General features: G+C 41.4%; 1 protein-coding gene across 1 annotated transcript in view; it reads left to right on the plus strand.

The window, feature by feature from the left end:
- tln1 (talin 1) overlaps positions 1 to 19,105 on the plus strand; it is an 85,102-nt gene that overhangs the window by 43,654 nt on the left and 22,343 nt on the right. The window contains exons 20-42 of the mRNA XM_028024680.1: positions 492 to 786; positions 2,078 to 2,244; positions 2,333 to 2,461; positions 2,579 to 2,692; positions 3,661 to 3,774; positions 5,348 to 5,482; positions 5,596 to 5,724; positions 5,874 to 5,976; positions 6,230 to 6,438; positions 6,538 to 6,657; positions 10,647 to 10,844; positions 11,602 to 11,741; positions 11,826 to 11,919; positions 12,886 to 12,975; positions 13,170 to 13,292; positions 13,369 to 13,512; positions 13,602 to 13,763; positions 14,066 to 14,206; positions 15,185 to 15,366; positions 16,088 to 16,220; positions 17,220 to 17,321; positions 17,990 to 18,160; positions 18,752 to 19,000. Of these exons, the coding sequence (XP_027880481.1) occupies positions 492 to 786; positions 2,078 to 2,244; positions 2,333 to 2,461; positions 2,579 to 2,692; positions 3,661 to 3,774; positions 5,348 to 5,482; positions 5,596 to 5,724; positions 5,874 to 5,976; positions 6,230 to 6,438; positions 6,538 to 6,657; positions 10,647 to 10,844; positions 11,602 to 11,741; positions 11,826 to 11,919; positions 12,886 to 12,975; positions 13,170 to 13,292; positions 13,369 to 13,512; positions 13,602 to 13,763; positions 14,066 to 14,206; positions 15,185 to 15,366; positions 16,088 to 16,220; positions 17,220 to 17,321; positions 17,990 to 18,160; positions 18,752 to 19,000 (3,444 nt within the window). The remainder of the gene's footprint in view (positions 1 to 491; positions 787 to 2,077; positions 2,245 to 2,332; positions 2,462 to 2,578; positions 2,693 to 3,660; positions 3,775 to 5,347; positions 5,483 to 5,595; positions 5,725 to 5,873; positions 5,977 to 6,229; positions 6,439 to 6,537; positions 6,658 to 10,646; positions 10,845 to 11,601; positions 11,742 to 11,825; positions 11,920 to 12,885; positions 12,976 to 13,169; positions 13,293 to 13,368; positions 13,513 to 13,601; positions 13,764 to 14,065; positions 14,207 to 15,184; positions 15,367 to 16,087; positions 16,221 to 17,219; positions 17,322 to 17,989; positions 18,161 to 18,751; positions 19,001 to 19,105) is intronic.

Here is a 19,105-nt window from a genome sequence, read left to right on the forward strand (position 1 = left end):
CTTTAATGTTCCTGTTAAAATGGACACCAGTTAGGCAGAGCATTATGACCAAGGAAATGTATTCTGAAAGATCTTTTTTTACATTTAATACATGGAAGTGGCTGAGATTGGTTTATTTATTACAAAAATATTCATAGCCTTTGAGCAGTTTCACAATTTACAACATTACAACTGTAAACTTAAGTCTGGACTTTGACTAGACCAATACAATACATGATTATGCTGTGATCTAACCCTGGGGAATTAGTGCTCATATTCTACAGTGTTCTGTAATACACATTTGTCATTGTCTGTCTGATTTCCTCCTCGGCATGTCATTAAGTCCTTCAGAATCCTGCTAATAACCTAGACATTTGATTCTTTGATTACAAACTTGTTTGTTATATGTTTTATATATTTGTACAGCATATTGGTCTGCTGCTATGTTGATTCTAATGTGCTTCAGCTATAAAGTGGCAAGGTATAGTAAACATGTGTTCTCTTTCCACAAGGTGGTGGCTCCAACCATTAGCTCCCCAGTGTGCCAGGAGCAGCTGATAGAGGCAGGCAAGCTGGTGGCCAAGTCAGTAGAAGGATGTATGGAGGCCTCCCAGATGGCCACCAACGAAGAGGGTCTTCTGAAACAGGTTGGCCAGGCGGCCACAGGGGTCACTCAGGCCCTCAATGAGCTGCTGCAGCACATTAAGCAGTACGCCAGTGGAGGCCATCCTATTGGACGGCACGGAGAGGCCACCGATTGCATCCTGGATGTTACTGAGAAGATCTTTAATGCAATGGGAAATGCTGGTGAGTGGAAGTGGCCACCTTAGTGTTGTGGATGAATGGGTGGTAATGATGCAGGTCTTACTCTTACACCAGCAAAAAGGATCAAATCATATTATTCATATGTATATTACTCCTATAAAGAGATAGATTTGAATTTTAAAATTGTGTTAATACTCTATAAAGCACTAAATAGATTTGTGCCAAATTGCATTTCAAAATTGCTGGTCAAATAAGTAGTGTGCCAATTGGTGGTCAGTTTAAAAAAAAGAAAAGGGTCAGAATATTTCATTCAAGTTTTGACCTGCCAGTACTCAGTACTAATATATGACTAATTCTGATTTCTCTTTGATAACAGCAATATAATGAAAGGTCATAAGAAAAACATTTTCGATTACTTTCTGCTGTAAGTGGCCATTTGTTATTTATCTTACAGGCAGAGGAGACATGTTATGTGTGGGTCAATTGCAGTAAAACATGATTATAATAACACAATAAAGCAAAGAGAGAGCTATTACAGCTATTTTAAATTGTCTTATGTTTAGTGTGGTTACTTAGGATAGCGTTGTTAAAATGGCAGTCCTTATTTCAAAAAGGCTGTAAACATTGATGACACATAGGTTGAAATGCCAATAGGATAAAATAAAGCAGCTTTAGTGTACTCCATACAGCCTTCCTGTTATCTGCTGAGAGTCTTGCTTTTTCTTGCAGCCGGAATGGACTACAAGTTGTTTAGATATGAAGTCATAAAAGTAACTCCCCCTGCTTTGAGCCTCCTTCTTTCAGTAAGAGCCATGAGAGTGTTTCTGTCAAGACATCCTAGTAGCTATTATGTGTCATTCAGTTGCCTAATTCTTGCCACCAACTGATTTCTCGTTTCTGTTCTTGTGAGACAATAAACCACTAGCATCACATTTCCTTTTCCTAAGCCTTCTGCTCACATAGATGCAAGCAGATATATATATTTTTTGTTTTTTTACCAACATTATACAGGAAGAGTACAATATTCATACTTTTATAGGTTATCAGTCATGACTACTTTAATTTTAAACTACAAACTTCACTCACCTCTCTTCAAGGAGGTAATTTTGTTGTGGAATATTAAGTCTGTTGTTCCTCCCCCAATCTGCTCTAGTATGTGTGAAAGAGTAAAAAGTAAGAGTCAGTGAGTAATGAACATTGTAATGAAGGTTGTAAAAATAAAATCTGTAAAACACACAAAGGAAATAAAGCAGTGTGATGATATTCCATATCAAGGAACAAAACCTCTTCTTTGAACCATATTCTCTTTTTCTTTCTCTCTCTCACATACCAGGTGAGATGGTTCGCCAGGCTCGCATTCTTGCCCAGGCCACGTCTGATCTTGTCAATGCCATCAAGATGGATGCAGAGGGAGAGTCTGATCTGGAAAACTCCCGCAAGCTTCTCTCTGCAGCCAAACTTCTGGCTGATGCCACTGCTAAAATGGTGGAGGCTGCTAAGGTCAGCCCACTTCAGTATGTCCCTATCTAAATAGAAATGCTCTAATCTGTCTGTAAGTTGACTGTGAGCTGCTGTGGTGTTTCTACAGGGTGCAGCTGCCAATCCTGACAGTGAGGAACAGCAGCAGAAACTGCGTGAAGCTGCAGAAGGCTTGCGGATGGCCACCAACGCTGCCGCCCAGAATGCTATCAAGAAGCGGCTCATCAACAATCTGGAGGTAAAATAAAATGGAACATACTCAGGTTATAACTTTTTACATTCAGGATATAGGATTAAGAAAAACAAACACTTTTCATGTGTAGCAGACTGAAGTCTTTAATATTTTCTCTGGTAGAATGCTGCCAAACAAGCCGCAGCAGCTGCCACTCAGACAATAGCTGCAGCCCAGCATGCTGCCTCGTCCAACAAGAATCAGGCTGCACAGCAACAGCTCGTCCAGAGCTGCAAGGTGAGCCCTCAACCTGCTCTGATCTGTTCACACAAACCCACACATACACACAGTGGCATAATTCAGCACAGAACCCGAAAAAGTCAAACATTCCATATCCTCCTTTTTAAACATAGGTTTTAGTGCTGAAGTGTCTGGGTGTTTTCTACCAGGTGTCAACTATCTGCTCCAACAAATCCTGGCAAGGAGCACACATGTTGGTGAAAGCAATGTTTCTGGCAAACGTCTCAGTAACTTTTGCAAAACTGCTGCTGCGAACTGTGTTAAAGTATCTATATTGTTATGATAAAGAGCATGTGCAGATGTGATTAGCAATATAAGTTTGGCAGTTTTTTGTTGCAGCATGTTATGGACAGTCTTAGAGCTGATTGTTTGAATACAGTAAAATAAGGAGATTTTACTGAGGGACAAAAACAACCAAAATAATCCTTCTGACAGTGAAGTGTTATCTTAGAAGCTATTTGCGCTCCAGTTGCCCCCCGCCTCAGGACACATACAAGATTCACTGATTTTGCAAGATTCTTTCATCTTGTCAAGTCAGCTGTATTTCTTCAATACATTTTGACACGACAGCTCCCCACATTACAGTACCTGCCTATGTGTCACAAGGAAACACTTGGTCTGGTAAAGGTTACTTTAAAACCCAATAAAAAAAATTTTTATGAGCGAGGGTAGCACTCAGTTGAAGTTTGGTGTTTATCTAACCTCTTTGAATTGTAGAAAGTAGTCTGGATCTGTTTAAATCCACTGCTGTCCACTGCACTGGAAACTGTTTTACTTCTACAAAACATCTCTTATTAGTAACAAAGCTGAACTTCAGCACTTTTGAACCAGAAATAATTAATTGACTTCCCATCTTTTGTTATATTGTGAAGTATAACAATGCCATAAGTATCCATGGTGTAAACTGAGCAGTTTTTAATGAGAGGTTATGCTTTGTGTGTGCGTGTGTCTGTGTGTGTGATCAGGTGGTGGCAGAACAGATCCCTCAGCTGGTTCAAGGAGTCCGAGGCAGCCAGTCCCAGCCTGACAGCCCCAGTGCCCAGCTCGCCCTCATTGGTGCTAGTCAGAACTTCCTGCAGGTGACTGATTACCTGCATGAAACTGAATTGTGTTTTAAAATGTTTTTTATATGTTTATTTCAGTATTTTTAATTAAGCAGGAAAACAGATCAGATGCTAGTACGTCTCTGGTGTGATGAATTGATACTTTAAGTTGCTGCTCTTCTCCCAGGTACTAATCTTCAATCTATGCTGTCCAAACAAGGCAAACATAAATACATTTAGAATCAGAATCAACTTTATTTGCCAAGTTGTGCACACAAACAAGTAGTTTGAGTTTGATCCTGTATTTATTGGTGTTTTCAAACTAGAATTGCTCCGATCAGGTCTCTTGTTTCCAATACACCAATCACCGATGAGGGCCGATCACTGCGGATCACCAATACTAATCACCTGCATTGGCTGTTAATTTTTGATTTAGGTATAAATGCTGCTGACTATGCGATCTGGTAAAAAGGATGACTGAAAAACAGTTATCAGTAATACAATATTTAACAGCTTGAAAACAGTAAGGCTCTCAACAGCCTAAATTATACAGAAAGTCAAATCAATCCCAATACACTGCTTATATCAAGTAATGTCAAGACAAAGGAAACATTCAAAGTCAAATGCAGGTTCCATTCAAATAAACAAACACGGGTTCCTAAATCTAAACTGCCTGAGAACATGGCTAATTGTTTTGTGCATGTGCAAACCCTCTGCTGTGCAGTGTCAAAGCATGACTGACAGTTTCGAGACTCTCTTTCTGACTCTGATTGGTTGTTTCTGACCAAGCAGCATAATTCTGCAGAACATAGGGAAGAGGTAGAGGAGCTTGATTTTTTTTTTCTCTTTTTTTCTTGTTAAGGCATATGTAGAAACTTTTTTTTAAGTTGCATGCCGCAGCTTTAAAGAGACATTCGATGTGAGAGTCCACTGTCAGGTGGAGGTTGAACGGCGCTGCGTCTGTGAAATATTACATCTCAGTAGCACGTAGCAGTCAGTGGAACCCAGCTTCTTCCTCCTCTGACAAAGGCTGGCCTTCTAGCCTGATGAATTTGATTCTTTTTTTTGTGTTATTTCAGTTCAGCCTTCTGACCGTCATGCTCATCTGGGCCAATGTTTGCAATTGTGCGCTGCTTTACCTGCTGTCTGACTTGTCTAGGCGTCTTTTTGTTCCTGCTTTGAGCCTCCAGAACTCACCATATTCCATCGACTGCTTTTTTTTAAATGTCACAAATTCTTTGTGTTGATACATTGTGATGTGCTGGGCCCCTGAGGTATTTTTCCATTGCAAAATGCAAACTTCACATCACTAAGTGCAAAAAGTTCACATGACATTGCCTAGGATTTCCTGCATAGATGTTCTATGTGGAAAATGTATAGGTCTGCAGGGGGTGGTTAATTAGGTCTACAATTTCCGATAAATAACTTGTTATATTTTGCTTTACTATTAATCTTCAAAATGTAATAATTGGTGTGTTAGGGACTTCCATTCCAAAAGTTCATCTTGGTTCTAATATCACGCTTGGTGAGCACTTCAGATAATCTGCATAAATCACATTTGTCTTCCTATCTAAGTTAATTCAGTCTGTCTCTTCCTGTCCTCTTCCAGCCAGGAGCTAAGATGGTAACAGCATGTAAAGCCACTGTTCCAACCATCAATGACCAGGCATCAGCCATGCAACTCAGCCAATGCGCTAAGAATCTGGCCAGCGCCCTGGCAGAACTTCGCACTGCCTCACAGAAGGTAAAAGGTCATGACCTCCACCTGAATCATTGTCTCCTGCCCCATGTTGATAGATGACAGGAGACATGAAAACAGATAAACATGCTAAATGGTGTATATGTGTAATATTTCAGGCCCAGGATGCTTGTGGTCAGCTGGAGATAGATAATGCTCTGAACATGGTGAAAGATCTGGAGAAGAACATTCAGGATGCCAAGGCTTCTGCTCAAGCAGGCAAACTCAAACCGCTGCCAGGCGAGACGGTAATGAACACCCACCACCAGTTCATTTAGCTTGGACAAACGTTGGACTGAAAATTCTCATGAGATTAAGCTTCATTTGAAGCAGTGGCTGTAGATCAGAAGATTCTGAATCCTGGGCAGTTGGTCTAAGTGTTTGTTTTGTTGTTCAGCTTGAAAAATGTTCCCAGGACCTGGGCACCAGCACCAAGGCTGTCACGTCAGGTATCGCCCAGCTCCTGAGTGAAGCCACTCAAGGAGATGAAAACTACATAGGTGGGTAAAATGAATGCACCTCCCAGAAGAGCACAAGGCACTCCAAACATGCTCTGCAAAAGCTATGCAGTTTTACTGGAAATACGTGAAAACAGTCCTGTTGGTTTAAAGGTGGTCCAAAGTGGGGATGTTTGATTTAAGTCTCCTAATTACTTGACTTAATCATATAATTGCATTCTCTTTCACCAACTGTTTAGTGTGACCTTCCATGTTAGCACAGACTCAGGTTTCTCCGCCCTCCTGTTGCATCTAGGCATGTCAGCCAGAGATATAGCCCAGACTCTGAAGTCCTTGGCCTCGGCAGCCAGAGGGGTCGCTGCTACCACAGATGACCCAGCAACACGCAGTGCCGTGCTGGACTGTGCTGGTGATGTCATGGACAAATCAGCCAAACTGATTGAGGAAACCAAGAGGGCAATCGCTAAGCCAGGAGATGCAGAGAGTCAACAGAGGCTGGCTCAGGTCAGACACAAAGCTTCAGAAAGAAAAACAATATTTCAATACACCCGGTAAGGCTGATCATCAGAGTAATATATTCTGTTCTTTATGACCTGTGTGTAGGTGGCCAAGGCAGTGTCCCAGGCTCTGAACAGATGTGTTAACTCCCTTCCTGGTCAGAGGGATGTGGACAACGCCATCCGCACAGTGGGCGAGGCCAGCAGATCACTTCTGGCTGATTCTGTTAGTACATTATCACCATTACATAGTAGAGTCAGAGTGAGAAAATCAGAGAGTTTTCTCTCTCTGGCATCAGGAGCCATGTTTGGAAACATTTTCACAGTGATCATCAGCAAAATTTGACAACAGTTATGATTGGGTATTGCATTTCAGTACAAGAATCATACTGCATCTTAATCTACTAGATTTCTTTACCATTTATAGTAGTGTTAGTGAACAAATAAAAGAAATAATCTAAACCACGGGTGCTCAAACCTTTTGAGACTAAGATCTACTTTTTCTCTCATCAGCTGGCTGGGATCTACCAAATGACATGAAGATATAAAAATTGTAAATGAAACTCTCTATGCGAATATATACCAGTTATAGCTGACATATTAAAGTGGTAGAAAACCTGATGCAGTAACTTCCTCATTGAGATTTCTGACACTGGGAGCGGTCGCCTGAACACAGCCATGGTTGTTTAGCTAATTGAAACTCTTGCTCTGCTCTGCTAGTGATGTCAGACAGTTGGTCTCTGAATCGCCTTTGTTTTGTTTTTTTTTGTTTGTTTTTTTTTCTCACGATGGCGGCGCGCGTAGACGCAGCGGCTCTGTGCTCACCGACTCGAAGTTCGTCTTTTCCACTTTGCTCGGTTAAAAACACCTACAACCGACAAGATTTACTGGCCATTGGTCAAGCAATCGGGGGAAGTCTGTCACAGGAGCTTTTCCGTGTCCACAACAACATTCCGGTCGATATTGCACGGACACCGGGCTCTCCCTGGATTACAATCCCAGTAACTACGACAAGACGACGGCGCAGAGATCGTAAACAAAAGAGGGGGTGTCGCAGCGGCGTGTTAGCGAGGCTCAGGAAACAGCCACACAAACCACCGCTACCAAGCATCTTTCTCTCCAACGTGAGGTCTCTCGCTAACAAACTGGACGAATGGAAGCTGTGGATTGCAACTGACAACCTCATCCGGGAATGCTGCATTCTGTTGATCACGGAGACGTGGTTAAATCCAACTATACTGGACCCGGAGATCGAGCTAGCAGGCTACACAGCACACCGACAGGATCGATCGGCGAGCTCTGGTAAGAAAAGAGAAGGCGGACTATGCGTTTATGTAAATAACAGCTGGTGTACGAACTCCACAGTAGTTGTTAGCCACTGTTCTCCAGGCGTGGAGTTCATCACAATTAAATGCAGACCCCGATACCTCCCACGTGAGTTTAACGCCATTCTACTCACTGCGGTTTACATAGCACCGGATGCTAACGCTAGCTCGGCCGTGGGACTCCTGCATGATACTATCAGCAACAACCAGAACAAGTACCCCAAGGCTGTTCACATCGTCTCTGGGGACTTTAATCATGCTGATCTGAAATCAGTCAGTCTGGCAGAGGAGATGAATATCTTCTTTGCCCGCTTTGAGGCGACACCTACCACAGCTCCATCACAGCTGCCTGTCCACAGCAGCTCTGCTCTCACAGTAGAGGAGTGTGAGGTGAGGCAGGTGATGAGGAAGGTGAACCCAAGGAAGGCTGCGGGACCTGACGGTGTGTCGGGACGGGTGCTTAAAGACTGTGCAGACCAACTGGCTGGAATCTTCACAAAGATTTTTAACCAGTCCCTGTCTCAAGCCACTGTCCCTCCCTGCCTAAAGTCCTCTACCATTGTCCCCCTGCCGAAAAGAACCAACATCAACACCCTGAACGACTACCGTCCAGTGGCACTCACACCGATCATCATGAAGTGCTTCGAGAGACTGGTGCGGAGTCACATCCTCGCTGGCCTGCCTGCTGAGCTGGACCCTCTCCAATTTGCCTACAAAGCAAAGAGGTCCACAGAGGACGCTGTATCCACTGCACTTCATGCTGCCCTGACCCACTTAGAGAAGCAGGGGAGCTACGTCAGAATGCTCTTTGTGGACTTCAGCTCAGCATTTAATACTATACTTCCCCAAACGTCTGGTGTCCAAGCTAGCAAACCTTGGGCTCCCATCAGCCACCTGCAGTTGGATCCTGGACTTCCTAACAGGTCGCTCTCAGAGGGTCAGACTGGGCCCCCACACCTCCACTGCTCTGAGCCTGAACACCGGATCGCCACAGGGTTGCGTGCTCAGCCCACTTCTCTACACCCTCTACACTCATGACTGTGTCTCCAACCACCTCAGCAACAAGATCATAAAGTTTGCAGATGACACAACTGTTGTTGGTCTCATCTCAGGCAGGAAGGGGGAGCTGGAGTACAGGGATGAGGTGAAGCAGCTGTCAGAGTGGTGCAAAGTCAATAACCTGCTCCTCAACACCTCCAAAACAAAGGAGCTGGTGATCGACTTCAGGAAGAACAAAACGGACATTCAGCCTCTCACCATCAGTGGGACCTGTGTGGAGAGGGTCCCAGTGTTCAGGTTTCTGGGCATGGAGTTGGAGGACAAGCTAACCTGGAGCACCAACACCAAGGAGCTGTTGAAGAAGGCACAGCAGAGACTGTACTTTCTGAGAATACTCAAGAAGAACCGTCTCCCCTCAGACCTGCTGCAGGCCTTCTATCACTGCTCCATAGAGAGTGTGCTCACGTACAGTCTGTGTGTCTGGTACGGCAGCAGCACATCTGTGGCAAGAAGGTGCTCCAGAGGGTTGTTAGGGCAGCAGAGGGAACCATAGGCTGCCCCCTCCCCACTATGGAACAGATTTACACTTCCAGGCTCCACAAGAAAGTTTTGGACATTTTAAATGACTCTTCACACCCTGGCCATGGTCTCTTCCAGCTGCTGCCATCAGGCAAGAGATACAGAGCAATAAAAACCAGGACAAATCGCCTAAAAAACAGTTTTTACCCGATGGCAATCATGGCACTAAATTCAAAGGCATAAGAACTTCTGCTCTTGACACCACTTTGTTAAAAATGTAGATTCTGTTGCGACACCTCCAGGCACTGCAACCATCTTCTGATGTCTAAGTTTATTTCTCATTTTGTACTATTTATTTTGGTATATTATGTATATACACATAACCTGCATCTTAACTCGAGTCGAGCAAATCTCAATCTCGTTGTAATCTGTTGATGACAATGACAAATAAATCTTATCTTATCTTAACTTATCTTATCGTATCTTTTTCTTTCTTTTCTTTCTGTTCACGGAACCGAAACATATGGAAGCCTGTTTCCGCCACTCTTTAATGCAAAATTGCATTAAAAGTGTTAACTTGCATTATTTGGTAAATACTGACACGTTTTTTTTTATCGCCCCGCAAGGGGTCTTCTTTTTTTGTGGGCTCTAGTGTCCCTTTTTCAAAGTAGGGTGACAGGAAAGGGGGAAGGAGAGGGGGGAAGACATGCGGTAAACGTCGTCGGGTCCGGGAGTCGAACCTGCGACAGCCGCGTCAAGGCCACGTTGCCTCTGAATGTGGGTCGCGCTAACCCCTCCGCCACCACGGCACGCCCGTAAATACTGACACTTTTAAAAGCAAAGTTGCATTAAACTTGCATCAAAAGTTAATTAAAATTGTCAACTTTTCATTAGAAGGGTCATTATTTACAGAATCACACTTACTGACAACAGTCATAAGCATTCATGAAATCTCATTCATCTTCATGACAGGAGTTACGTCACATTTATGACAGTTTCATGACAGTCTGATGGACACCCCGACAAATAAAGTGTTACCGAAGTTTTTAACAATGTATTGCTGTGCATTTTTTAAACCATTTGCTACACTTCCTTTTTTCTTACATTTCCTTTAATTTTGTCCAAAACAACATCTCTTTGGTTTTTTTCTGGGGTTGAGCTTAAAGGGAAGAAAGTAAGGTAATTCTAGCTATAAAATCTGAAGAAGTATTTCATGACTAGAGTAAACACTGGACAGTACTTTATATTTTTCTAAATTTAAGATAACGACCTCTTTCTAACTTGTGCATTCTCAAAAAAAAAACATGAGTTTTTTTATTTTGAATTTCCCTATGCCCCATTCAACATTGGTATTCTTTCTCTAACCTTGTAGTTCCCGTCCAGTGGACGAAGTTTCCAGGAAATTCAGGCTCAGCTGAATGAGGTGGCAGCTGGCCTTAACCAGTCAGCCAATGAGGTGGTCCAGGCATCCAGAGGGACCACCCAGGACCTGGCCAGGGCTACCAGCAAGTTTGGACAAGACTTCAACACCTTCCTGGATGCTGGTGTTGACATGGCTGGAACCTCCCAGGTAGGATTAGATAAGACTGCCACAGAGTTCATGTTGGCTAAGTCACAATTTTGAGACAACTGATCCATAGTAGCAGGAGTATTTGATTTCTAATAAGGAGATGGCAAAGAGCTATTATAAAATATAGGAAAGTGTCTTAAGGAAGTCACAAGAAACCAAACTAGTGGAGCATAAGCAAAGTGAGCACATTTCAGAAAAGAGTCTAACATGATATGGCAAGTAGTTGAACTCTGTGGCAGAGGAATGATGATACGTTATTATATATTAAACGTTCATTACTGAATTAACTTTTTTGGTCATCATCATGAGACATGCCCTCTGTTAAATGGAAGCTGTTAATAAAATATTCCAGCATCTGCCTGGGGGGAAAAGACCATAGAAAAAGAATCTATTTTTCTTTAATATCCAGGAGAAATGAAGAAACTGAGACTTTTCCGCTTTGCAGTGTCCAGTTAGTTATTTTCTTATATAAATTTGGATTGGGGCTTTTAGTATTCCAAAAATGTCACCTTCAATTTTTGACACTTTGTTTAGGGTTTTAAGAAGCAGGTAAGTTCACATTTATTCATTTTGGTTTTTAAAAACACTCTGCATGTTGTTATCATGTGTGGCTTAAGAGTTCATAAAACTGGTCAATCAAACTTCTGATTCAAATTCTCCTAGCCTTACAAAACTGAACATTCAGCAGCTTTATTCAAGAATAAGCATTTAGTGCTCTAACTGAATTCAAATGTTCAGCCTTTCTTGTCTCCTGTAGTCCAAAGAGGATCAGACACAGGTAGTGTCCAACCTGAAAACTATCTCTATGTCATCAAGCAAGCTGCTGCTTGCAGCCAAGGCTCTGTCCACCGACCCCAGTTCACCCAACCTGAAGAACCAGCTAGCAGCAGCAGCTCGGTGAGAAATCCTCTCCCCCTTGTAAGACTGTGACTTTTCCATAGCTAGTCTGTACTTAACATGTGTGAGTCTTTATGTCTCCAGGGCAGTTACAGACAGCATCAACCAGCTCATCACCATGTGCACTCAGCAGGCTCCAGGTCAGAAGGAGTGTGACAACGCTCTCAGAGAGCTGGAGGTAACATCTGTTATGCTAGAGCTGCCATTCACGAGTCTCCATATAACTTTATACTATATGTGAAGTATCAAATCTGGTTTTTAGTTTTACTTTTCACATTGTAACTTTCAGTTCAGATATCAGAAGATTAGAAACAGGGATAATACTGTATTTGGCCATTGTGACTCATGTGACCCACAGCATATCTTTCTTAGACTGTTACCTTGCCAAGTATGTTGGCTTGTCTAAAACTGTTTTTGGAGCCATCATGGACCAAACATGCAGAAATGGAGCTCCTTTTACAAAACATCAAATGCATTCTAGTCTATCTTTTTATGTTTATGATGTGCTTTTGGTTGCATTGGGATTGTTTTTTTTCTCATACTTACTGGTTGTCTGACCATCTTAGGGTGAAAGTTGTTCTTTCAAGCCATATATTCATTAGATGTGCAGAAAGGTTATGCTGAAATCCAGGAATGGGTTAGTTCATGGTTCTTGGGGGATAATAACGTTTAAATACAATAAAACATGCTATATATACTGTATATTATTTAATGTAATATATCTGGTATATTACATAAAATAATCTCAGCTCTTTGGTTTAATATAGGGAAGCAATAATAAATCCCCTTTCCTGAAGCAGACATTTTTTTTGTTTTTTTTTTTACCCCTCCAGGGGGTCTTTTGTGGGCTCTAGTGTCCTTTATATGACAGTAGGCTGACAGGAAATTGGGAAGGAGAGGAGGGAAGACATGTTGCAAATATCGTCAGGTCCGGGAGTCGAACCCGTGACGGCCGCGTCAAGGACTCAAGGCCTCCAAATATAGGTCGTGCTAACCGCTACGCCACCACGGCACACCCCAAGCAGACATTTTTTAAAACTTTGATACTGATTTCCAGTCCATTAGAATTAGTGTGTCATCATATGTCATAGAGTGACAACAGTAATAGAAACATAGTTTGCAATAGTTCGGTCTCTGTGTGCAGTCAGTGAAAGGGATGCTGGAGAACCCCACAGAGGCAGTGAATGAGCAGTCATTCTTCGAGTGCATTGACAGCGTCATGGAGAATTCTAAGGTACATCACACACTGAGCTGCTTTTCTTATCCTATTTAGTTTCCTTTCTGCAAGGTTTCTCTTACAGACTAAATTGTTTAGGTTGAAAACAAGCAATAGGCTTAAAATGATGCACTGTACTATCACTGAAACTAGTAGTAAAAACATGAAACCTCTCTATGTGGCACGGCTGATTGTCTGTTTGTTGTGGACAGGTTCTTGGTGAGTCCATGGCAGGCATTTCACACAATGCCAAGAATTCTAACCTGCCAGAGTTTGGAGACTCAGTCAGTGCTGGATCCAAAGCATTGTGTGGTCTCACTGAAGCAGCTGCACAGGTAAAATACTTTCCGTATAATACTATCTGTTTATTACCATTGAGTGTTGTAACCAACCACCTGCTGGTGTGTCTAGGCAGCTTATTTGGTGGGAGTGTCAGACCCTAACAGTGTAGCAGGTCAGAAAGGTCTTGTGGATCCCACTCAGTTTGCCAGGGCTAACCAGGCTATCCAGATGGCCTGCCAGAACCTGGTGGATCCAGCCTGTACCCAGTCTCAGGTTTGTGGTTACCACATTGCTTAAGCTGGTTTTGGTTTCTTTTAGAGTGATCCTTCATGTGGTGAATTGCTTACCTACTCTCTGCTCAGGTGCTTTCTGCAGCGACCATTGTTGCCAAACACACTTCAGCTCTGTGCAACGCCTGCCGCCTGGCTTCTTCCAAAACACCTAACCCTGTTGCCAAGAGACAGTTTGTCCAGTCAGCCAAAGAAGTGGCCAACACCACTGCCAACCTGGTGAAATCTATAAAGGTTTGTACTTTTTCACTTTATGACCAGTAATATGACAAAATCTCTCACTTGATTTACAAACATCTTGCTTGTTTGTGTATACTGGTTGATGAGCTCAGTCCTGTTTGGATTTTAACGCTTGAAATTTGCAAGTAGAAAAATAGTTTTAAAATGAGTTCCCGAGAAAACTGATTGTTAGGAACTAGTTCAGAGGGGCCCATAACTAAGCAATAGTTATCTCTCAGCAAAATGCAGCTCAGAGGTCCAACTAGGCTCTAGAATTGTAGTCTTTTGGAAACGTTTGATTGATGTCTCTTTTGCAGGCTTTAGATGGAGCTTTTAATCAGGAGAACAGAGAGAAGTGCAAGGCTGCTACTGGCCCTCTGATAGAAGCTGTGGACAACCTGACTGCCTTTGCCTCAAACCCAGAGTTCGCCAGCATTCCTGCTCATATCAGTCCTGAGGTTAGTCCTCTCCTACCTTTCAACTGTAGACTGCTTTCTTAATTAGGCAACACATAGTGTTATTGTGATTACATTTGATTTGGATTATGAGTTATTTCACTTCTCCACTTGTCCACTAGTTGACAGCATCCTCTGCTCTAATTTAATAACCAGCAAACCTGTGCCTATTGTTTTTTTTTACTGTTATTAAAAAGTTTTCTTGAGAAACCTAAAAGCGGATAATTTTCTTTACTCGTGATGATAAAAGTGAAACATCTCGTTTATCCTTCAAATATATAACAATGCATCACAAAAATAAAAACTGATGATGCACCAGCAAATTCTTATGTTTGATTTGAACCATTAAAACTGTCATCCTTGTTTAAGAATAAATGCTTAAACAAGAATGCTTATCATGATTGTTCAACATGCTGTTTGAACCAGAGTTGGAAGGCTGATACTGAAAGGTGGGCAAACTGTATTGGGTACTGAAAATTTTTGAGCAATCTGTTTAGCTGTGTGGTTGTTATTTTCACCTTTCAAAAACAAAACAGTAACTCTTACATTTACATTGCAATGACTTTTTGGATGCTAACAACATGTCGTCATTAACAGTTATGACGAATACATTTAAAAACTACAGAAAAGCATATGAACAACATTTGGAGATGTTGATGTCTCTTTTGCAGGCTTTAGATGCAGCCTTTAATCAGGACAACAGAGAGAAGTGCAAGTGTTTCTGCTGACTAAACACTTATTTAAGTCATATTTAATAAATCTAAGCAGAAAAAAAGCTAATTTATAAAAGTGGATATAAGCCTTAATTCCAGAGAGGGAAATAGCCTCCATTAGTTACAGTAAAAGAGCCAGGAGGCTGGAGTAGCAGAGGAAGTAAACTTGCAGCTTTTAGCCATTGATAACACTTATATCACAGTAAAACAGAAGCTGTGCCAAATGTTCTGGAGTCATTTAAAAATGAGTTTAATCCAAATTCTTCAGGGGCATGCAGCCATGGAGCCAATTTTAACAGCAGCACAGATGATGCTGGAGAGCTCGACAGGCCTGATCCAGACCGCCCGGTCCCTGGCGGTCAACCCCAAAGACCCTCCTAAGTGGTCAGTGCTGGCGGGACACTCGAGGACCGTGTCTGATTCCATTAAGAAGCTCATCACCAACATGAGGTATGCTTCAGTCTGACTGCTGTTGCTTCTCCTTATGATGAAACAAATTTTCAGCATCAATTTTTAATTTATAATGCAGAATAATATTACATGAGCAAAACAATATATACTGTAATATTGAATGATGAAGAAGCATCTTAAAGAAGCATATTGTTGGATTACAATATTTGATTATAGAGGCTTAGGTTCATTCACACAGTGCATTTATTTGTTTTAGTTACATTATTTATTTATTTTATTTTTATTTATTTACTTTATTAATGTTACCATAACAATAATGTCTGTTTTCACATGTGGTAAATACAACTCTAAAAGAAGAACATTACAATATTGTCTGTCATTATCATTCAGTAAATAGTACATCAGTGCAGATTTAGCATTGATGTAAATCTGCACTGATTTAGTATCAGAAACTACTTTTATCAGCAAACATTTAAAGCATGCAGCTTGTCTTCTGCCCATCAGTCTGTCTGTGTTGGGGAGAAATTTGGTCCAACTCTTCTTTACAACATTGCTTCAGTTTATTGTTGTAGATTTATGAAATCATATTAAACATTTGGTAACTATTGTTATCAGTCTTGGTTTGTATATGTTTACAAATTACGTTTCTGGACTAAAGCTATTGTTCCTTAGCATTTATTAGGTTGACTTGAAGTATATCAGAGTAGCTGCTCATTATGCTCTCATCATTCCTTCCCTCCCGCTGTATGTATGTGTGCAGAGAGAAGGCTCCAGGCCAGAGAGAGTGTGATGACGCTATAGAGGTGTTGAACGGCTGCATCCGTGAGGTTGACCAGGCTTCTCTGGCTGCAATAAGCCAACACCTAACACCCCGAGACGACATCTCTATGGAGGTAAAGACAGCTCTAAATTCTACTTTTCCGCCTCTGTGGTTCATAATGAGCTTTAAAAGTTGACAATAAAACGCCATTTCTGATTAAACAAAGATGTTTGTTAGTTGAGTGCTTCCAAATTTTCTTGTTACAAACTTTGCCTTTCAAAATGTTATTTTTTATATTTATCTTGGATTTTATTAATGATTTATTTTAGACACTGGTTTGAGTGTGTTCTGTAAAGCAGTATTTTAAAGATTATTCAATACATACAGAAACACATTGACATAATCAAAAAAGAGGGACGCTTTTGGTTGCTTTGATAGTTTCTCTCTTTTTTGTGCTGTTTTATTGTTGGGAAGAAAATTAGTTTCTTAAGTTATTCTCTTTATATGCACTAGTAATGCACAATTTAACAATTGTGCATTGTTAGATTTATTGTGTTTTATAGCATGTTTACCACTATTATCACAATATGTCTGTTTACTTCTTAAACATTTTCAAAATTCGGTCAATTTAACATACTTTATATACTGCTGGGGATTGGGAGGACGAACCAGACACACAGTAATACTGGAAGTCAGCACTCTACTTCCCACAGAGCACTAACTGTGTGAATGGAAAACAGTGCACAGGGCTCATGCCATGGTAGCAGTTAATCACAGCAGTAACCTCTGCAGTGGCTTTGTCCAGGAAAGGGAGAGAGAGAGAGGAGAAAGTTTAAAAGTCTTCTTGAGGTGTAACAATTGATATATTGTAAGTGGTATCTAGAATATATATTTCTGAATGAGTGGGGCTCATTTTTACCACCTTATAGGAACTTTGGGTAGTAATCCAAAAACTATGATTTTTCTAAACCTATAAAAGGTCAAACTATAAAATATTTTTTTGACAAATTGTTTTTCATTATAAAGATTACAATGAAATGACCTTACCGGGCAATTTTTGATCAGCTTCTTTATCTAGAAGTGAATGATAGTTGAAGTGACTTTCCCAATGTTCTGCTGCCGTGTACTGTAGACTCTTCATGAACAGATGGCTGCTTCAGTTCATGAGATCAGTAACCTGATTGATCCTGTGGCAGTGGCGGCTCGATCAGAGGCCTCCCAGCTGGGACACAAGGTAAGCACAACTACAAACACATCTGCCCTCACACACACTGTTTAACATGGAGTTTTAGATAGCCATCTGTGACTTCTCTTACAAAATGACTTGATGTCTCCTAATGTAAATACTAGCGCTGCATTTATTGCAGTTTTCTGGCCAATGGCTGATTAAAAAGTCTGACTTGCCAATTCAGATTTTGGCCCATACCAATTTTTTTGACTGAAATGTTAAATATAGCAAGAAAGTCACAGAGCTTTCAACAGTGGGGTGTCATTGTTAACTGCAAATGTACAGACAGGAGCTGGTGGACTGGTCTGTCAGTCACTGTAGAGCAGAAGTGGACAGTGGCTGATTTTTAGACTTTGCTGAGGTAGAAAAGATCGGTGGATAAGATCTGGTTCACATGTAAGTATCAGCTGATCAAAGATCTCCCAACATGAAGGAAATTGTCACCAATAAATCTGCTGGCCGATAAATTGGTGCACCCCTAATAAATACTTAGTAAAGTTTACAAAGCAATGTTTTAAATACTGCCCCTATATTGTTTTAGAATATTCTTTCTAAAAATCAGACATTGGCTTCACAATTCAGATCAGTACATGCCCAAACATTGGTGTTCATCAGATGGTGGTGCATTGGAAGGCTGATCATGTGCTTCTCCTTCCTGGAACGGTTTCTCCCAGGTTTCTCAGATGGCCAGCTACTTTGAGCCCTTGATCATGGCTGCCATTGGCACAGCGTCCAAGATCCTCAGCAGCCAGCAGCAGATGGCTGTCTTAGACCAGACCAAGACCTTGGCAGAGTCAGCGCTGCAGATGCTCTATACTGCCAAGGAGGCTGGAGGAAATCCCAAGGTACTGAACTAAGTGCTCTGGATCTTTAACTGTACTTCTCACGTCCTTGTTCACAAAACGTGATGTGTTGTGTTTAAATGTTTTATCCTTACATACACCATGCAATTCAGAATCATGTAAAAAATGATTGTGATAGCTTATAATTTTGAAGGAGTTTCCTTCTAAGCAAGCCTGACAAAATGTACTGGCAAAAACAAATGAGTGCTTTTTGCCATATTTTTGATCAAATTGTTTTTAATTTTTAAATATTCCAAAATATGAAATGCAGCACCTCCCTTTGTTGTTTGGAAAACCTCTCTTTGTCATGTGCTACCATAATAAAATTATTATTATTCAATGAACTGACTATATCCACTCAGTTTTCAGTTTTTCTTTGATAAAGAAAAACCCTTATTAGGAGTTACCTATCTTAAATCATTTGATGTATTTGGTGTCTTTTAAGAAATGCACTGATCCACACTCAATCCCAATCAGGATAACGTTAGTTGAAAGCATGGGGGGGGGGAAATCGTCTTTTGAAAACAAATATTCTAAATCTCTGTGATCCTGAGCTGTCAGCCTTACACTCTTGTCTATTTTTCCTTGTTGCAGGCAGCACACATGCAGAATGCTCTGGAGGATTCAGTGCAGATGATGAAAGAAGCAGTAGATGACTTGGGGGCCACGCTGGCTGAGGCAGCCAGTGCAGCAGGTGCTGTGGGTGGCATGGTGGACTCCATCAACGACGCCATCAATAAAATGGAAGACGGGCCTGCAGATGAACCAGATGGCACCTTCGTAGATTACCAGACCACCATGGTGAAGACAGCCAAGGCCATTGCTGTTACTGTACAGGAGATGGTAAGAAATCTGTTATCTGACAAAGTTTTAGTATTTCTCAGAAATCTAATTAGGTTTTTCTGTTAATGTTTCAGTGCCTTCATGAAACTGTCATATAGAGCTTTC

Source organism: Xiphophorus couchianus, chromosome 8, assembly GCF_001444195.1.
Source record: "Xiphophorus couchianus chromosome 8, X_couchianus-1.0, whole genome shotgun sequence".
Taxonomy (NCBI): Eukaryota; Metazoa; Chordata; class Actinopteri; order Cyprinodontiformes; family Poeciliidae; genus Xiphophorus; species Xiphophorus couchianus.